Source organism: Aquarana catesbeiana, linkage group LG06 (genome assembly GCF_042186555.1).
Source record: "Aquarana catesbeiana isolate 2022-GZ linkage group LG06, ASM4218655v1, whole genome shotgun sequence".
Lineage (NCBI taxonomy): Eukaryota > Metazoa > Chordata > Amphibia > Anura > Ranidae > Aquarana > Aquarana catesbeiana.
Genome location: NC_133329.1, coordinates 293,389,632 through 293,411,743, shown reverse-complemented (window position 1 = coordinate 293,411,743; position 22,112 = coordinate 293,389,632). Strand labels below are relative to the sequence as shown.

The 22,112-nt window shown below is 40.8% G+C and overlaps 1 protein-coding gene across 7 annotated transcripts in view; it reads right to left on the bottom strand.

The window, feature by feature from the left end:
* Positions 1-22,112, bottom strand: part of ARMC8 (armadillo repeat containing 8) — a 229,174-nt gene that overhangs the window by 158,480 nt on the left and 48,582 nt on the right. For all 7 annotated transcript variants that reach the window (XM_073633455.1, XM_073633458.1, XM_073633460.1 and 4 more), the window contains 3 exons: positions 8,905-8,985; positions 7,161-7,236; positions 1,342-1,432 (listed from right to left, as the gene is read on the bottom strand). In XM_073633455.1, coding sequence (XP_073489556.1) covers positions 1,342-1,432; positions 7,161-7,236; positions 8,905-8,985 — 248 coding nt within the window. The remainder of the gene's footprint in view (positions 1-1,341; positions 1,433-7,160; positions 7,237-8,904; positions 8,986-22,112) is intronic.

Sequence of the window (22,112 nt, the reverse complement as noted above, 5' to 3'; positions counted from 1 at the left end):
ACCACCTAGAACTGTCCATAGGCATAGCCAGGTCTTTCTGCCTAGTGTCCTACTCCTGTAGGGGGCAATATAACCCTATGGTTTTGAATATGGAACGCTGTGTCCATCAATGAACGAAAGAGAAAGTTCAATTTTGGACTGATCAGGGCAACTTCTTCCACGTGTTTGCTGTGTCCCCCACATGGCTTCTCGCAATCTGCAAACGGGACTTCTTATGGCTTTCTTCTTGCCACTCTTTCATAAAGGCAAGATTTGTGGAGTGCTGGACTAATAGTTGTCCAGTGGACAGATTCTCCCACCTGAGCTGTCAATCTCTGCAGCTTCTTCAGAGTTACCATGGGCCTCTTGGCTGCTTCTCTAATTAATGCTCTCTTTCCCCGGCCTATCGGTTTAGGTGGATGGCCATGTTTTGGTAGGTTTGCAGTTGTGCCATAATCTTTCCATTTTCGGATCATGGATTGAACAGTGTTCCTTGAGATGTTCAAAGCTTGGAATATTTTTTTTTTATAACCTAACCCTGCTTTAAAGTTCTCTACAACTTTATCTCTGACCTGTTTGGTGTTTTCCTTGGCCTTCATGATACGCTGTTTGTTCACTAAGGTTCTCTAACAAACCTCTTAGGGCTTTACAGAACAATTATATTTATACTGAGATTAAATTACACACAGGTAGACTCTTTTTACTAATTAGGTGGATTCTGAAGCAAATTGATTTTACTAGATTTTAGTTAGGGGTATCAGAGTAAAAGGGGGCTGAATACAAATGCATGCCACACAGATGATATTTGTAGACATTTTGGAAAGCCATTTATCATCTTCCTTCCACTTCACAATTATGTGCCACATTGTGTTGGTCCATCACATAAAATCCCAATAAAATACATTTATGTTTTCAGTAACAGTTTTCAGTTTTCCAGTAACATGACAAAATGTCAAAAATTTTCAAGGAGTATGATACTTTTTCAAGGCACTGTATGTACCAGCTCAGGAGAAATGACCATGCATACTTGATGTTTGCATAGCAATAAGGAATCAGCAAGCATAGCAATACAGTCTTTAGTTTGTAGAAATCATACTGTCTGGAAAACAGGCAATTTTCCACATCCTAAAATATGTATTTATAGCACAGAATTTCATGTTTTTCCCATTTTGTAAAGCTATTATTAAAGCTGCATATTTTTGGTAAACTGTAGCAACCCATCCTATATTGGGAACAACTGCAAATAATTTAAACAAGTTGCTCATGCTGAAAAAAATGATTACTTATTTAACATGATGGATATGGAGAAAAGAAGAACTAGAACAAAAGTCATCTGTTGATAATTGCTGACAAAACATTTACCATTTAGCTGCTGTTAGCTGCATTTCAATAGGCTTGTCTCGCTGTAACATCTTTACAAAGATCTGTGGCAATAATTCCCCATCAACCAGCACTGTAAAAGAAACACAAGAGGTTGTTAAAATTCAGCATCTTCAGTATCTTTATCTCTAGAATCAGTTTTGCAAAATCTCACTCACCATTTCAATTATATTATTGAAAAACTTAGAGGGTGCTGTATGTTCAAGCATTACCCAATGTAACCACAAAGGTCCCTCTCCCCCTCTAGATCATGTTCCTGCTGGCTGTTCACAGAGTGCTTGGAAATTATTGGAATGTTGAGTGGAAGGAAAAAGTGTGGTAGAAAAAGGTGCATAAGCAACAGGGATAACCACAGGCTTGATAGGATTGTGAAGCAAAGGCAATTCAAGAATTTTGGGGAGATTCAGGAGTAGACTATGCCTGGTGTCAGTGCTTCAAGAGCCACCACACACAGACGTACAGGACATGGGCTACAATGGTCTCATTCCTTGTGTCAAGCCACTCCTGAACCAGAGACAGAGACAATGTCAGAAGCATCTTACCTGGGCTAAGGAGAAAAAGGACTGGACTGTTGCTCAGTGGTCCAAAGTCCTCTTTCCGGATAAAAGTAAATTTTGCATTTTTTTTTTTTATTTGGAAATTAAGGTCCCAGAGTCTGGAGGAAAAGTGGGGAGGCACAGAATCCAAGTTGCATGAGGTCCAGTGTGAAGGTTTTCAGTCAGTGATGATTTGGGGACCCTTGTCATCTGCTGGTGTTAGTCCACTGTGTTTTATTAAGTCCAAAGTCATCGCAGCCCTCTACCAGGAAATTCTAGAGCACTTCATGCTTTTGCTGACAAGCTTTATGGAGATGCAGATTTCATTTTCCAGCAGGACTTGGCACCTGCCCACATTGCCAAAAGTACCAATACTGTACTTGGTTTAATGATCATGGTATCACTGTGCTTGATTAGCAAGCAAACTCGCCTGACCTAAAACCCCATAGAGAATCTGTGGGGTATTGTCAAGAGAAAGAGGAGACACCAGACCCAACAATGCAGATCAGCTGAAGGCTGCTATTAAAGCAACCTGGGCTTTCATAACACCTCAGCAATGCCACAGGCTGATCACCTCCATGCAACGCCACATTCATGCAAAAGGAGCCCTGACCAAGTATTGAGTGCATACTATACTGTACATGGATATACTTTTCAGTAAGCCAACATTTCTGTATTAAAAATCTTTTTTTTTTTGGTCTTATGTAAAATTCTAATTTTCTGAGATAGTGAATTTCGGGTTTTCACTAGCTGTAAGCCATAATCATCAAAATTAAAATAAATGCTTGAAATATATATCACTCAGTGTGTAATGAATCTATATAATATACGAGTTTCCCTTTTTGAATTGAATTACTGAAATAAATTAACTTTTTGATTATGTCAAATTTGTTTTGCACCTTTACATACCCCAATAACTCTGCAACATTGTTTTGCTTGGAAAGAAATCAATGTATGCATGTGTAGAGGGACATAGAAGTGTGGAGGATAAGCAGAGTTCTGGAGTCCAGGAAGATGGGCTGACTACAATGGTTGGTATATCAGAGCAGAAAAGGCACTGTGCTGTCAGCCCAAACAGAAAATAGCACAACGGCTCTCTAGCAGAAGAGGTAATTCTGTACTTGAAGTGTTTAAAAAAATTAAAAATAAAAAAAAAGTTATAGAAACAATAGGAAAAAAAAAAAGTGTACAATTATTGCAAAAATGCACTGCATACTTTAGATGTTATTTATTTTGCCCTGACAAGCAACTGAACGCATATTTTCTAGGTACTGTATATGAAAAACTGAGAATTTAATGTGTGCACATGCAATGCTTGTAAACCAGCCTTGAAGGGCTGGTTCACACTACATACGCTACATGAAGTCCAGCAAGTTTTTTTCTGCAGCAAAAAAAGCATGGACAGCATATTGCTACCTTATTTGTTGCACATACTTGGTTAACTGCAGACCATCTTCATACTTTATTTGTTTTACCAGACCACTCATATTGTGTTCTACTAGGTCAGTTGGCTTGCGAATCTAGTTGAGAGATTTTCATTGTTAATGCTATATGTTGACTATGCTCTGTTTTTGCATTTCTCTGACTGCAACACTTGGAAAATAAAAGGAATTACAGAAAAAAAAAAAAAAAAAAAAAAAAACAAAACACACACACACACACACCAAGTGTCCAAGGCCACACCCAGGTTGATTTTGTCTTTTTGCCATTTTGGGGAGCAAGTAAAAAGATGCACTGTATTTCAAATTGATACCAGCCCATCTGCTTATTGTATGGTAAAGGTGACACTAAGAGACTGGTACAAGCATTGTACCTCCACAAATTAATTCAAAGCAAGCAATCAAAAGGGTTTCTTGAGTATGGTTTGGGACGGAGCTCAGTTCACCCATAACCATAAAACAGTGTATTTAACAAATCTTTTTTCATACATAGTAAACAAATATTCGGCTACAGTAACCGAAAGCAATTTTTTTTACCCAGTAACAATTACATTTTAATCTTTAATCCTGGAATCGGCTATTCCTTCTGAAAACTATTACCGTATATACTCGAGTATAAGTCAAATTTTTCAGCCACTTTTTTGGGGCTGAAAGTGCCCCCCTCGACTTATACTCGAGTCACCGCCGTCTGTCTACATGATCAGCATGTCATGCAGGCAGACGGCAGTCAGCGTGTGCTACATAGCACTCGGCAGCCTCTCACTGTTCAAAAGCAGAGCCTCCTTGTCTGTGATAGGCAGTCAGTGTACAGCCTATCACGGACATTCTCTCATCCTCGTCCGTGGTATGAGGATGAGAGCATGTCCGTGATAGGCTGACCGCTGAGAAATTGAGTTTTCTGCCAATCATGGACGAGGGGGAGGCGCGGCTTTTGAACAGTGAATGGCCGCCGCACACGCTGATCGGTGCAGAACGGCACACGGAGGATGCACAGGACACAGGTAGGATGCACACAGGTACAAATACACATGACACATGCACACATACACAGGACACAGGTACATGACACATGCACATATACACAGGTACATGACACATGCACATATACACAGGTACATATACAGATGACACATGCACATATACACAGGACACAGGTACATGACACATGCACATATACATAGGACACATGACACATGCACATATACACAGGACACATGCACATATACACAGGACACATGACACATGCACAGGACACATGACACATGCACAGGACACAGGGAGGTATACAGCTGCAGAAGGGCATTGTTGACCCTCTTTTTCCACTTACAGTAGCTGCTGCATTTCTCACCCTCGGCTTATACTCGGGTCAATACATTTTTCCCATTTTTTTGTGGTAAATTAGGGCCTCGACTTATACTCGGATCGACTTATACTCAAGTATATACGGTATGTCCAAAAAAGTAGAGCTAGTTGAAAATGTGATATAAACAATTCAATAACCATTATTTCCAACGGTGAAGTACCGTAATTATTGTGATAAAAATATTAAAGAGTGGAAAGTCCATGTGAAGAAAAAATAGTGAAAAAGATCCCCAAGGGGCGAGGCTGCGTGCTGAAATCACTGCGTCCCCACTGACCCCAGGAAGCGCGGGTGGACTGTTCCTGTTTTAAAGATTTTACAAGGCGATTTTTAAACATGAATCATGTAAGTGCAATCTATATATTTTAATAAAGTTTATACCTTTATCTCCTTATATACCCTGATCTGTGGCACATGTTACGGCTGGCCTACAGATAAAGTGACAGGTGTCTGAGACCATAGGAGGGCATATCTGTTTACAGCTTCCCACCGAGGGTTACTACCAAAGCTTGGTTGATCTTTCTAGCAATAGAAGGTCCATATGATCCGGTAAGCGCCCCTCTTAACTGACGAGGTGGGTGTCACTGAAGGAGCTCCCATTTATGTTGGTGTCGGAACTTTAAAGATCATTTTTGCTGTGGATCTTTTTCACTATTTTTCTTTACGTGGACTTTCTACACTTTAATATTTTTACCACAATAATTACTTTGCCGTTGTATTACAGGTTATTAAATTGTTTATATTAAATTTTCAACTAGAACAGCTTTTTTGGGCATAATGGTGTTTGAACTGCGGATACATGACATGGTTTAGCCGCTGCGGTCACTTTTATATTGAAGTCACTACAGAAACTAGCGTAGTTTTAAAACTAATTTTACTTGAACACTAACCCAATTTGTTTAGAAGGTCAATAATGCTGAACAAAAACTATTATATTAAAAAAACAAAGCACTTTACTATTACACAGCAATTTAGGTTCTGTTCACATCAGTGCAACTTCAGATGTGACTTGAGAATTGCATGACAATGGAAATCACATATACATTAATGCAACTCAGCATGGCACGGTTTTGGAAAAGGTTCCAGTACTACTTTAGTGCGATTCCAGTTCAATCTTGGCCCTATAGAATATTCAAACCACTTCTCAGTAACATCCAATTTGCACCACAAAATTGCACTGAAAGTCGGATCAAAATTAGATCGCAGTAGTGTGAACCTAGCCTTAAAGCGATAAGTTGACCCTTAAAAGAAAAAATTTACACATAATAGATATAGATATAGATATATATATATATATATATATATATATATATATATATATATATATATATATATATATATATATATATCTCTATCTATCTATCTCTCTCACTATTTTTTCCCAGGAAAAAAAAAAGTAAATTTTTTTTTTTGTCTTAGGAGCCCATAAAATACTCAGCAGATCTCAGGTGGAATGTCAGGCTCCTGCAGACTGTCACTGTAGCTGCCTGCCCGTACTTCATATGAATAACAGGAAGCACAATTGACTACAAGAGCGCCCACCAGCGAAGGAGGAGGCCTTAAAACGGCACTTCCGTTTTTGGGTGGATCTCCGCTTTAAATTTCTTTCAGGTACTTCTATAGCACTGTCAATGCAGCACTTTACATTTATATTGTACATTCACATCAGTCCCTTCCCTCAGACAGCTTAAAATCTAAGGTTTTTTAATTCACATTAATACATACACATATTAGGGCCAATTTAGACAGGAGCCATTCAGCCTACATGTCTTTGGAGTGTGTGTGGAAACCAGGAGTACTCGCACAGGCATAGGGAGAACATACAAACTCCAGGCAGGTAGTGTTGTGGTTGGGATTTGAACCAATGACCTTAGTGCTGCCAGCTAGAAGCGCTAACCACTTAGCCACTGGGCTGCACAAAATGCCTTGATAACATAAAATTCATACTTTTTGTACAATAAATAATTTAGCACTTATGCTGGACAGACTTAATGATCCCAAAACAATGACTTTGTGTGCCAATGTGTTGTTTGTAAATCTTATCATATTTACCAATATTATCCTTCACATTAGAAAATAACGCACATTCCTATTTTAGGTCACAAAATACCACAATGTGAAATGACCATTTCAAGCGGTGTATCCAATTAAATGAGCGTCCAGCAGAGTGATGGGGCTTTATGAAGACTCAGGAGAAGAACACTTCCTCATAACCACAGACCAGCTTTAAAGAATGCTGAAGAAAAATAAAGGGAATGATACTTCTGAATTCTTTCAGTGGTGGTAGACGCTTGCTGTGGCTACCCAGAAGTATGCACCACAAAAGATCCAACGCAGTCCAATCTCCCTGATCCACTGTGCTCAATGGGTGGCATGTAGCAATATTCTACTTCTGTTTCTATAAAATTCTTCTATACTATATTAGAACAATACAACAACATTATGTATAAGATAATGCTTGCTTACCATTTACAAGGGTCATTGATACCTGGGGATTGTCAAACGCTAAAACTGAAAAGCACTTTAATGCTTGCATGCGTACCTGCCATGAAGAAAAAAAAAAAATTGACATATGTAAATCTTATACATAAATGACAAAGTCGTTCTAAAGTCTAAGCATTTTTTACCTTAATGCGCTATAAACAAAAAGAGAAAATCGACAATTTTGAAAATAAATACATTTTTACTTTCGGCTATAAAACATATCCAATAAAAAAAAAAAAAAAAAAAAGAAGTATTGAAAAAAAAAAAAATCCAATTTCTTCATAAATTTAGCTGAGCATTTCCCCTCTATCACATATGAGCAGCCCATGTGCCTATAGAGTCACACATGTGGGTGTACACACAGTGGTAAATGACAGCCCACTCCATCCCCCCTCCTCCATGCCCAATAAGCTGAACACAATGGGGGTGGGATATTACATCTTACAATAACAGGGAGGTGAAGCCTCCATCAATTAAGGGGCACGACACAGCCAGTGACTGGCAGAAATCGCCCAGGATTTCAATTTTTTTTTTTTTTTTAAATATGTGATCAGCAGCAGAGGACTAGAAGCTCCTCCTGCTTACGATTCCCTGCAGACAGGCTGGGGGAAAAAGCTGAGTCATGTGAGAGCCGTACATTGATTTAGGAAAAAAGGTAGTTTGATGGCACTATAATTATTTTAATAAAAAAAAAAAAAAAAAAAAAAAAAAAAAACACAACATCTTCCACATACAGAACGAGATGGGGTAATGTAAATGAAACAATGTGTTTAGTATCACCCCACAAGGAGGTAATACTTTCCTTTAACAAACTCAAACACTGTTTCAATCCACAGGTGCAGCACTCAAAAGTTCCTGTGCTAGTTTCAATTTTAACAAACCAAAGCTTGGCCAAAGCTATGAAAAAGTCTCCCTTTACATTCAATTTTAATGCACCAAGCACTGCACTGCAGAAAACAGGAGAAGTAATATATGAACCCCCCCCCCCCCAGTCCCCTGTACCCATATGCTTTAGAAATTTTAAATAAACTTCTCGTATAAGCTGTGAAGCAAACCTGTCATTTAACCTAGTTTACACATATTGGCTTTCTGGGCACGCTTCATGATCTCTCCATAGATCTGTAATGTCCCCTTATTTGTGTCAATCATTAAGGAATGGAATGGGAATCCAACCCCACATAATAATGGGGAAATGTAAGTCTGCCAATGTTATGTTCTACCATTTTTACACAATTAGAGAACACTCTCCCTCTCTATGTACAATCAGTTTATCCTGGCACACTGACACCTGTGTTCCTGAAATTAGTTTTCCATGGACATAGTAAAAAGACATAGGACAGTGGTCCCAAAAAGTTAAAGCGTTAAGTCAGGAAGACTACAAAAGCTATCCCTACAATGACCATTGTTTTGCCACCCAAATTGAGGGACAAATCAGACATGTATGGATAATCCAGAAAGGTGCCAACTGCCCATGTCCTTTAGCGGATAACTGAAGTGTTTGTACATGTCACTTACATAAATTCATGCAATTCTCCCACGTCCAGGTCATTTCACTTTAAGCAGGTGCCAAAGTTTTAGGCAGTCCATGCATAGAACTAAGAAGACCTTTTCTTTATACAAGTTGCTTATGTATGAAAACTGACCCCCAAAGCATATACACAATACAGGAACTATTATCCATGCTCATTCTGTCCAATTCCCACAATGAAAAGTAATAATAACTTACTTTATATGACACAGATGTTAGCAAATGGGCAATATTTTGTACAACACCATGATTGAATAAAATTGTCTGATGATCAGGAGCCTTCAAAAAAATTAAAAAAAAAGTAAATGTACAGCTTCCAAATGTTTCCTGCTTCTGACAGCAAAAAGAAAGGGGCATACATTTTCATACATGCTATTAGTCTTATGACCTTTCCTAAAAGGTTCCCCAGTACAGATAGTAGAGTGATTCCTATCTATCTCCAGCCACTGGCGTTACAGCCCCATTTCCGGATCTGGACATGTACAACACCAGTCTCCACTTACCCGAAGGTGGTGCTGTATCACAAGTGACTGGAGACAGGAGTCACTCTACTAACATTTATAGGTTTTACTGAGTTGTGTTTTCCACATTTCATCATGTTTGGTTTTAATAAATTATCTTGACAGTTTTATACTATGTGGCTGCATCTCCTTACTGCTGACCATGGGTCCCTGAGAAGGGAAGCCAACCTGATGTGATTCTTTTAGACTCAAAGAATTACTGTACAAGGGTGTCTGGCCTAGCCAATATTTGCTTGTTTAGTATACACAGCACTTAAAAGGTACTCAAATCTTATGCAATTGCCTAAACTGCATGCATTTAAACTATTATCATTCACAATGTTCTCATTAAGTGCTACAATAATATATAAAGTGCAATACTGTACAACTTTGTGCAAATCAAACTGTAAAATCATTAGGACTGTGCAAAATGGAAAAATTGTGCAAACGCACTGAAAATACAATTTAGAAAGTTACCTGTGTAAAATGACAAACACCAAAATAATAAATTGCAGAACACAGTATGTGCAAACAGCTTCAATTAAAAAAGTGTCCAGTGCATATGACCATTCCTACTCAAGCCATCATCCAGCACAGATCGTCCGCTCGCATCCAGCAAGACAGGCTTGTGGAGCCAGCATCTCATCTCATGCTCAATGCCAGGACTAGCACCACCAAATGTGAGCTGTATGTATTACTTATTTTAATGAGGAAAAATAGATAAATAACTGCGCATCAAAATTAAATAATGTTAACCATCTAAGCTGCAGAGTCCTATATGTGACACAAACACACAGAAATCAAGTGAGAAAAATATTGACTCGCGCTCAAAGCAAAAAACTAACATCTGTATGACTGGAAAAAGAGTACTCAGCCGATAATAAGTAAATATTGTGAAAACATATGATAAATGTGACAAGCTTGATATTAGATTGAAAAATTGATCCCACTTCCCCTAAAAGGAATATATTCAATAGCAAATCAAATTCGTACATAAACCATAAGGGATAGCGGTGTATATAAAGGGTAATGTCTTAATTTGAAGAATAATATGAAAAAAAAGGGGGAGGGGAAAGTCCATATACAAAAAACACCCTGCAAGTGCTGTGGTAATGCAAAAAAAAAAAAAAGGGTCCAATTAAAATGAAATCCCAGACGTGTGGGTCCACCACCGTAAATGAAGTGACTGGCCGCTTACCGGAACCCCATGACCCCCCGTTACAGAGGGTCTAAATGGGCATTGTAGTCATGCTGCTTGCATAACTCTGTAACTGGAATGATGACCGGATTGGAACCTCTCAAACTGTATTGGGGCTGTATAGCGAATGGATCTGTCTCCATGTGTTCATCTCTGGACTTTCCCCTCCCCCTTTTTTTTTCATATTATTCTTCAAATTAAAACATTACCCTTTATATACACCGCTATCCCTTATGGTTTATGTACGAATTTGATTTGCTATTGAATATATTCCTTTTAGGGGAAGTGGGATCAATTTTTCAATCTAATATCAAGCTTGTCACATTTATCATATGTTTTCACAATATTTACTTATTATCGGCTGAGTACTCTTTTTCCAGTCATACAGATGTTAGTTTTTTGCTTTGAGCGCGAGTCAATATTTTTCTTACTTATTTTAATGAGAGCTTTTAATAAACAAATTTACCCTACAGATACTTGGTCTTCCTTTATGCCCATGCATATGTTTGGAGTTAATAAACACATGAAAAATTAATGAATAATGAATGTCCATAAAGCCAACACCAGTATCTTCAAAGTGAAAAATTGTGAAGAATTCTTAATTGCTGTGTAAAGTAAGTGCCGTCTTCCACTGGTATTAGGCAAACATCCTACTCACCAGACCGACATTACATCCATTACAGGTAGTCAGACAAGCATAGATATCAATAGGGATATATCCTCCGGTATAATATGACTCCCAACACGGTATTCACCAACGATGAGCAACATAAATCAAAGAGAAAAGAAAGGACCCCTCATGGTGTAGTATAAGATTTTAATCCATAAGAAAGTAGCACTTACGGTTTAAAAAACCTCAATCAACCCAATAAAACAAACAGGTCCGCCGATTGCATCCCACCTGCGCTCCAGGATGATGGCGGAAGTGACGTATCACACACTAACTGACCGGACGCATTTCATTAGCAACATCTGCGTCATCAGGGGTCATGTCTGATTAGATCAGACCTTGCTGATGAAACACGTCAGTTTGGTTAGTGCGCGATATGTCACTTCCGCCATCATCCTGGAGCGCAGGGGGAACAAAATCAGCATGCCCATTTGTTTTATTGGGCTAATCAAGGTTTTTTAAACTGTAAGTCTTATGTTCTTTTGGATTAAAATCTCTTATACTACACCATGAGGGGTGTTTAGTCATTGCAAGATATGTTGTTTGAGCGCGGTATGAAATGTATTTAAATTCCTTTCACATTTAGACTTTGGTCTCACTACAAGCTGCTCTACATATATTTATTTACTAAAGTTATTAGCTTATTGTTGGTTCAGGGTGCGCGGCTTATAGGCTTACAACCTATATTTCTTTATCGTACATCACAGGACACAGAGCACCATAGTAATTACTACGTGGGTTATAGACCACCTTCAGGTGATGGACACTGGCACATCCTAAACAGGAAGTTGCCTTCCTATATAACTCCTCCCATACAGGGAGCACCTCAGTTTTTGTAGCAAAGCAATATACATATACCCCAGAAAAAGAGGGGAGGGACCTCTGTGTCCCGTGATGTACTCCAAGAAAAGGATTTTAGAGGTAAGCGGTTATAAAAATCTTATTTTCTTTATCGTACATCATACCGGGAGCACCTCAGTTTTTTGGCCAGTGTCTAAGGTGTTGGTCACGAGTGAAGATGTGCTCTGAGGAGCTCTAGGAGGGATCCTTGCTGGATTAGCCTCCACAGAGCTGATCCATCCAAAGTGCCACTGAGGCCAAGGTGGATGGTACCCGGGACGCGCCGTGATTGGCCGCTCAGTCACCTGGGACCTGTAATGGGTCCCAGATGATTGACAGGAGGGAGCAGAGCTGAGCCCTTCCTGTGCCGAAGGGGAAGTGATGTCACCAGCCCAGGCACTGGAAGAGGCAGACTACGAGGGACCACCTAGCAACAGGCATTTAGAGGCAAGTAAAAAAAAAAAAAAAAAAAAAAAAATCCAATTTTTTTTTTGTATTTTTTTTTTTAATTTTTCATGTAGATTTTTTTTTTTGGGTGGAACCCCACTTTAAGGAGGTTCCTGTACAGCAAGCCCAGCATTTGACTGAACTGCCAAGGGCATTATGTTTTGCCATAGACGCCATTAAAGATTCTATTCACCAGGCATCCCGCCTTGCGCTTGTGCTAGTACACATGCATAGGATCCTGTGGTTAAAAAATTGGTCAGCCCATAGCACCATGCAAAAGGCTCCTGACTGGTTTTCCTTTTCACGGGGATTGGCTATTTGGGGATGATTTGGACAAATACATCCAAAAGATTTCAAGTGGCAAAAGTACTCTTTTGCCATTTAAGAGAAGGAGTAAACGCCCTTTATTTAAGCGGACACTTTCTCCTGCACCCGCCTCTAGGTAGTGACGATAGCCTCCGCCGTCAGAGTCTGAGGAAAGCCTCAGGGTCAGGCCCAGGCACAAAAAAAGTCCTAGGGGCCAGAAACCTGCAAAACAGAATTCTAAAGCCTCATTATGAAGGGGCGCCCCCCTCACCAGGGTGGGGGGGGGAGACTTCTGCAGTTTTCAGAAGTCTGACAAGAGGAAATTCAGGACAGATGGGTCATCTCCATGGTAACTCTAGGGTACAAACTGGAATTTAGGGAGTTTCCACCGTCTCGTTTTCTGAGGTCAAACGTTCCCAAAGATCCAGGGAAAAGGCAATATCTGTCTCTGCACTAGACCGATTACTGGCTCAGTGGGTGATCATACAAATCCCCACAGAAGAGCAAGGTTTGGGGTTTTATTCAAACCTCTTTATGGTACCAAAACCGAATGGAGATGTCAGACCCATCCTAGATCTAAAGAATCAAAATCAGTTCCTGAAGATCCTCTCTTTTCGCATGGAGTCGATCACGTCGGTGGTTTCTATCCTACAAGGAGGAGAACTTCTATCGACATTAGTGATGCATATCTACATGTCTCTATATTTCCCACTCACCAAAGGTTTCTGCGGTTCGAGGTAGAACAGCAGCATTTTCAGTTTGTAGCTTTGCCCTTCGGGCTAGCCACAGCATCCCAGGTGTTTACAAAAGTTCTGGATCCACCGCTAGCCAGGCTAAGGGCAGACGGCATAACAATTTTTTGCGTACCTAGACGATCTATTGCTAATAGACCAGTCAGGGGCCCGTTTGGAGCAAAGTGTGCGTATTACAACCAAATACCTGGAAAATCTGGGTTGGATTCTCAAACTAGAGAAGTCTTCCTTAAAACCGCTAAAAAGGCTGGAGTATTTGGGTCTGATCAGACACAGCCCAGAAAAAGGTGTTCTTGCCTCAGGCAAAGAGCAACACCATAAGAGAGCTGGTGTAGATGGTCAGGTCAAAAAGATCCCTCCATTCGCCTTAGCAAGAGGTTGTTAGGAAAGATGGTGGCTTCATGCGAAGCAGTTCCCTATGCCCAGTTCCATTCAAGACTGTTGCAAAACAGTATCCTGTCTGCTCGGAACAAGACGGTTCAAGCTCTAGATTTGCCAATGCGGCTGTCCCCAAAAGGTGTCCCAGAGCCTCAGTTGGTGCTCGGTATCCGGGAATCTGCAGAGGGAAAAAATCCTTCATACCAGTTACCTGGAAAATGGTAACGACAGATGCCAACCTTTCATGTTGGGGAGCAGTACTGGAAAAGACAACTGTCCAGGGACCGAAAGAGCCTTGCCCATCAACATCCTAGAGATTTGGGCAGCGCATTCGGCTCTGAAGCCCTGAACATTCAGGTTATGGGATTGTCCTGTCAGGATCCAATCCGACAATGCCACAGCTGTGGCCTATATCAATAGCCAAGGGGGCACTAAGGGTCACGCAGCTCAGAAAGTGGTGGACCATATTCTGGGCGGAAAAGGATGTCCCTTGCCTATCGGCAGTCTTCATTCCAGGAATATAGAATTGGCAGGCGGACTACTTGAGTCACCAGCAGTTGTTCCCGGGGAGGTGGGCCCTTCACCCCAACAATTTCTGGCTATATGCCAAAGATGGGGGATCCCGGAAGTAGATATTTTGGCGTCCAGGTTCAACATGTAGTTGGTCAACATTATGTCAAGGACAAGGTATCCACTCGCATGCGAGACAGATGCGTGGTGACCCCATGGGGACAGTTTTCACCGATTTAGGCTTTTTTCCCTATTCAGTTGCTGCCACAGCTTCTTTGCAGGATAAATCTGGAAAGAAAGCCGGTAATTCTTGTAGCTCTAGCATGGCCCAGAAGGTCCTGGTATGCAGATATCGGAAAGATGGCGGTCGGGGACCCATGGAACCTTCCACTGTGTCCAGACCTACACTTGCGGGGGCCGATATTCCATCCTACCTTACAAACTCTAAGTTTGACGGCTGGGCTATTGAATCCCACATTCTGAAGAGATGTAGTCTCTCCGGGTCAGTGATTTCTACCCTCATTAACCACTTACCAACCGGCCCATAGCCAAATGACGGCTGCAGGGCGGTTGGATAACTCTGGGAGGGCGTACTATGACGTCCTCCCAGAATTCCCCTCTCGCGCGCCCCCTGGGGCGCGCACCCGAACGCATCACGGATCCCGGTAAATGGCCGCTGATCGCGGCCGTTTACCATGTGATCGCGCCGTCAAATGACGGCGCGATCACATGTAAACAGACCGGCGTCATCTGATGACGCCGGTTCCTCTCCTCCCCTCCTGTGTACCGATCAGTACACTGTGAGCGGAGAGGGGGATGGATGGATGGCTGCAGCGCTGTGGGCTGGATGTGTAGTGCCCACAGCGCTGCACAGAGACATCCAGCCATCCATCCATCCATGCTCATCCATCCCTACTACTCTGCAAAGCCCCCACATTACTCTGCAAAGCCCCCACATTACTCTGCAAAGCCCCCACATTACTCTGCAAAGCCCCCACATACCCCGTCATACACCGCCATACCCTGCCATGCTGAGCCATGCTCGGCTGTACTCGGCCTCTGTATGTGGCCAGGCTGTGGAAGTCTCACACATGTGGTATCGCCGTACTCAGGGGGAGCAGGAGAATCTATTTTGGGGTGTCATTTTTGGAATGTACATGCTATGTGGTAGAAATATTGTATAAATGGACAACTTTGTGTTAAAAAAAAAAAAAATGCGTTTTAACCACTTCCCGCCCGCCGTCATACAACGCCCTTGACTTTGTGCGGGGATATCTGAATGATGCCTGCAGCTACAGGCATCATTTAGATATCAGCTTTTTCAGCCAGCGATTCCCTACACCATAAGAACGATCATAGCGGCTGTTCCACTGCTTGATCGTTCTTACGGGAGGCAAGAGGGGATGTCTCCCCCTCCCGCGCTTCTACCGACTCACCGCTACGATCGAAGCCAGGATCGTTTTTTTTTTTTTTTTTTTTTTATTTCAGGCTTCCCAGCCTAGAGGTGAGATGTGGGGTCTTATTGACCCCATATCTCACTGTAAAGAGGACCTGTCATGCCATATTCCTATTACAAGGATGTTTACATTCCTTGTAATAGGAATAAAAGTGGTCAAAAATTTTTTTTTTCGGAAAAAAGCATCAAACTAAAATAAAGTAAAATGAACAATAAAAAAAAAAAAAAAATTTTTTAAAGCGCCCCTGTCCCTGTGTGCTCGCATGCAGAAGCGAACGCATACGTAAGTCCCGCCCACATATGAAAACGCTGTTCAAACCACACATGTGAGGTATCGCTGCAATCGGTAGAGCGAGAGCAATAATTTTGGCCCTAGACCTCCTCTGTAACTCAAAACATGTAACCAGTAAAAAATTTTAAAGCGTCGCCTATGGGGATTTTTGAGTAGCAAAGTTTGGCGCCATTTCACAAGCGCGTGAAATTTTGAAAGGTGACATGTTGGGTATCTATTTACTCGGCGTAACTTCATCTTTCACATTATGCAAAAACATTGGGCTAACTTTACTGTTTTGGTTTTTGTAAAGCACAAAACTGTTTTTTTCCAAAAAAAACACGTTAAAAAAATTGCTGCGCAAATACCGTGCGAGATAAAAAGTTGCAACAACCGCCATTGTATTCTCTAGGGTCTTTGCTAAAAAAACATTTATAATGTTTTGGGGTTCTATGTAATTTTCTAGCTAATAAATGATGATTTTTACATGTAGGAGAGAAATGTCAGAATTGGCCTGGGTGCTCCTAGAATGCCTGATGGTGCTCCCTGCATGTTGGGCCTCTGTATGTGGCCACGCTGTGTAAAAGTCTCACACATGTGGTATCGCCATACTCGGGAGTAATAGCAGAATGTGTTTTGGGGTGTAATTTGTGGTATGCATATGTGGTGTGTGAGAAATAACCTGCTAATATGACAATTTTGTGGGAAAAAAATAAAAAAGTAAAAAAAAAAAACCTTGATTTTGCAAAGAATTGTGGGAAAAAATGACAACTTCAAAAAACTCACCATGCATCTTTCTAAATACCTTGGAATGTCTTCTTTCCAAAAAGGGGTCATTTGGGGGGTATTTGTACTTTTCTGGCATGTTAGGGTCTCAATTTTCAGATATTCGCACCATAGCTTTTGGACTCTATAACTTTCAAAAAGACCAAATAATATCCACCGATTTGGGTTATTTTTACCAAAGATATGTAGCGGTATAAATTTTGGCCAAAATACATGAAGAAAAATTACTAATTTGCAAAATATTATAACAGAAATGAAGAAAAATGTATTTTTTTACAGATTTTTCGGTCTTTTTTCTTTTACGGCGCAAAAAATAAAGAACCCAGCGGTGATTAAATACCACCAAAAAAAAGCTCCATTTGTGTGAAAAAAAGGACAAAAATTTCATATAGATACAGTGTTGCATGACTGAGTAATTGTCATTCAAAATGTGAGAGCACCAAAAGCTGAAAATTGGTCTGGTTAGGAAGGGGGTTTAAGTGCCCAGTCGTCAAGTGGTTAATGAAGCCGGCTTCCAGAGTCATATAGTAACCCTTTCATGACTAAGCCTATTTTTGAAATTTGGTGTTTACAAGTTAAAATCCATATTTTTTGCTAGAAAATTAATTAGAGTACCCAAACATTATATATTTTTTTTAGCAGAGAATCTAGAGAATAAAATGGCGATTGTTGCAATATTTTTTATCACACGGTATTTGTGCAGCGGTGTTTTAAACGCAAATTTTTGGAAAAGGGACACTTTCATGAATTTTAAAAAATCCAAACAGTAAAGTTACCCCAATTTTTTTGTATAATGTGAAAGATGATGTTACGCCGAGTAAATAGATACCAAACATGTCACCCTTTATAATTGCACGCACTCGTGGAATGGCGACAAACTACGGTACCTATGAATTTCCATAGGCGACGTTTTAAAATTTTTTTACGGTTACCAGGTTTGAGTTACAGAGGAGGTCTAGGGCTAGAATTATTGCTCTCGCTCTGACGATCGCGGCGATACCTCACATGTGTGATTTGAACACCGTTTACATATGCGTGCACAACTTCCGTATGCGTTTTCTTCGCTGCGCGAGCTCGCGGGGACAGGGGCACTTTAAAAATTTTTTTTTTTTTTTTTTATTTATTTTTTTACTTTATAAATTGTGTTTTAAAAACATTTTTTTTTTTTTTTACTTTTATTGCTGTCACAAGGAATGTAAACATCCCTTGTGACAGTAATAGGTGGTGACAGGTACTCTTTATGGAGGGATGGGGGGTCTAAAAGACCCCCCATCCCTCCTTTACACTTCAAAGTATTCAGATCGCCGAAAACGGCGATTCTGAATACTGTGTACTTTTTTAAATTCGGCGCCATTGTCAGCCGAGTAAACGGGAAGTGACGTCATGACGTCGCTTCCGCATTTACAACGAGAAGGCTGGAACGAAGCCGCTCACAGCTTCGTTCCAGCCCGCCCCCAGCCGCCGAAGGTACCCAATTGGACACCGGGCCTCCCGATCGCACGGGAGGCCCGGTAACAGCGGCGGGAGGGGGGGGGATGTCCCCTCCCGCTCCTCCGGTATAACAACCGAGCGGCTTTTAGCCGCATCGGTTGTTATACTCGGGTAGCCGATCGCCCGCTGGAAACAACGGTACCGGGATGATGCCTGCAGCTGCGGGCATCATCCCGGTATAACCCCCGGAAAGCCGAGTACGCATATCTGCGTACGGTCGGCGGGAAGGGGTTTTAAAGAGTCTGGAGGGCTTATGTTTTCTGGTCTGAATCCAAGGGTTGGCACCCTCAGAAATATAGCATAGGTAGAATTCTTGTTTTTTCTACAAGTACAAATGAGGCTGGCCTGGAGTACTATTGAAGGCCAAGTCTCAGCTTTATTGGTCTTATTTTAAAGACCGCTTGCTTCGCATTCTTGGTCTGAGGTTTTTATACAAGGGGTAATGCGGTTTATTCCGCCAGTTAGAACACCCTTGGGACTTGAACTTAGTTTTTTGTCGGTATTGCAAAAACAGCCCTTTGAACCATTACAGCATACTCCCTTGGTCCTTCTGACAAGGAAATTAGTGTTTCGGGTTGCTATATCCTCTGCGAAAAGGGGTATCGGAGTTAGCTGCTCTTTCCTGTAAAGAAGCCATATTTAATTATTCACGAGGACAAGTTCGTGTTGGGTCTTCATCCAAGTTTTCTGCCTAAGGTGGTTTCAGGTTTTCACCTAAACAAAGATATTGTCCTACCACTGTTTTGTTCAAAACCATGTTCTAGGGTAGAGAACTCACTACATTGTCTTGATGTAGTGAGAGCGGTCAAGGTCTATTTAAAGACGACTGCTCAGGTCCGAAAGACTGATGTCTTATTGTGCTACCAGAAGGTCCTAGGAAGGGACAGGCAGCGTCAAAATCCACTACTGCCAAGTGGATTCGGCAAGTTATAATTCAGGCCCAAATGGTTAAAAGGTAAGATTTCATCTTTTCATGTCAAAGTGCACTCTACTAGAGCAGTTAGTGCTTCTGGGACAGTGCATCACCAAGCCTCCATGGCTCAGATCTGCAAGGCCACAACTTTGTCTGCAGTCCATACATTCACCAGATTTTATCAAGTGGATGTAAAAAAGGGCATGAGGATATCGCCTTTGGGCGGAGTGTGCTGCAGGCAGCAGTATAGGTCCTCAAGTCCGTTGGGTCTATTGCTTGTTGTGTCCCCCCCCCCCTCAAAATGCATTGCTTTGGGACATCCCACATAGTAATTACTATGGTGCTCTGTGTCCCGTGATGTTCGATAAAGAAAATACGATTTTTATAACAGCTTACCTTTAAAATCCTTTTCTTGCAGTACATCACGGGACACAGAGGTCCCTCCCCTCTTTTTCTGGGGTGTATGTATATTGCTTTGCTACAAAAACTGAGGTGCTCCCGGTATGGGAGGGGTTATATAGGAAGGCAACTTCCTGTTTAGGGTGTGCCAGTGTCCATCACCTGAAAGTGGTCTATAACCCACATAGTAATTACTATGGTGCTCTGTGTCCCGTGATGTACTCCAAGAAAAGGATTTTACAGGTAAGCGGTTATAAAAATCCTCATATTTTTTCACATATGTTTGGAGTTGTATAAGAAAAAGCACAAATGACCCATTTGAAAAGGGTACGATTTTCTAGTGAGTGTTTTGATTACCTTGGTGAAGGAATCCCAGAGTGCAGTGCAATTTACACAAAGTGCAAAGTGGATATTAGACGCCATCATATCACATGGTCTTTTATCCCACAGTTTGCGAGAAGACAAAAGCTTAAAAGTGTGACTTATTTAATGGTTGTCTTGAGTAGGATCGGTTATATGCGCTGAACACTTTAAATTGCAGTTGTTTGCACATTATGTGTTTTCCTTTGAAAAAGTCCATTTGGACGCAATGCGTCAGGTGGGCCATGGCTATCTGATGTCATCACACCAAGCAGTAGAGGAACAGTAGGACACAGCCAGGTGGCTTGCAGAGTTGTGATGCTATGATACCTGGAGGCATGCGAGTACATTTTAATGCTTTACGAAGAAAGATGCACACTAGTTTTTCCCTGCTTTATTAGTTTATCTTTTGAGATGATGTATGCTGAAGTCTGAAGGGGATTGTAGGAGCGGAAACATTCTGCGTTGAGTGGAATTGTCAGCAATAAATCAAGCCTAATTTGACCTTACTTGAAAAAGAAGGCTCACCAAAAGAGGAGAGGTTACACCTTAAAGGGCCACAGAGGGGGTGGAGCAGTAGTTACTCTGGAGGACGATTGATTTTACTTGGTTGCTTTTATGTAGAAGATCTGCATGTGTATGCACACAAGGATTTAACAGCATAGTGGGATCTTTAATTGACGAGATGGATTTGCACAGAACACTTTTTTTTATAGTAGAGAGCAAGTTGGGATGAATATCTAGCAGATTTTTTTTATCCATTGTAACGCAGTACTGCACTGTTTTTTGCTGCTTGCACATGTTTAAATTGTACTGGATCACTGTGCATATTTAATATTATGTCAATAGTTGTTACATATTTTGTGTTTAAGAGTGCTACACTATTTTTTTATTAAAGGATATGTATGGTTTTGTTTTTTTCCTGATTAATACTTACCTAGGTGGATGCAGCATTGGTCCCCCGGCACCTCTAACACTGTTGACCTGAGCGATCGAACACCACCGATCACTCGGTTCCCAAGCCTGGACCGACTGACGTCAGTGACCGGAATTCAGACCACTCTCTGCTGAAAATGAGTCGCAGGAGTGCAAAACGAACTGCACTCCTGTGATCTTTAGAAGTACGGTCAAACAAGCTTTAGCTGTACTTCCTTAATATTGTGTTTTTGCACTTTATTATATTGTTGTTTTTCATTTTATTTTGCACAGGTCACTTTCTGAATCGTTTTCAGCAGGTTTGCACGTTTGCATTTTGTACATTCATATGGATTTTAATGTGCACAAAACTGAACAGTATTGCACTTTATAAATAATTGTAGCACCTAGTGAGAGCCTCCTATGCATGCCCATACGAAACTAGTTTTGCTTTGAAAGGAAGAGCTTGCATTCTCTGATTTTAGGACTATACCCCACCTATCTTCAATTTCATGGTCTAATGAGAGTGTCTTGTGGCCAATAAAGATGCACTTACTTTTTACAGGAAGGTGGGACCTTAGGGTCATGTATGCATGTTACAACCTTTGTACAATTAATTTGAGATTTTATAGAGATATATCTATCTATCTATCTAGATAGATATATTTATTTATTAGACCTACCTAATCTATCCACTCAAATCGTATCTAATCAGGTAATCCCTTACACTACCCAATTGTTGTTAGAGCTAAAGGATATTGTATAAATAGATTGTAAGGTTTATGGTGAGCATTAGCCACAAAGTGAAACAAGTCTCAAAGAGGTTTTTTACATAGGTAATAGGGCTCTTATGGTGTCTTTACTATATACAATTATATATTTAAAACATTTAAAAAGTGTGACTAAAGGCAATTTTTTTTTTTTTTTTTTTTTTTTTTTTTTAGAACATCTGTCAGTTTTCATTGCAGTCTGTGTCCCCATTAGGGAGAATAACCCCCTCTATTTGTCCCGTTTACCGCCATCATTGAAAGTAAAAGAAAATCCCACATTTTGGGCTGACATCAGAACAGTATTAGGCTAGGTTCACACTGCTGCGAATTTTATTGCGAATTTGAGCCGCTGCGATCGCTCAAATTCGCAAGTCATTGTTTTCCATGAGTGCTGTTCACATCAATGCGTTGCGAATTTAACCTGCGTAAAAAAAGGGTCCTGTC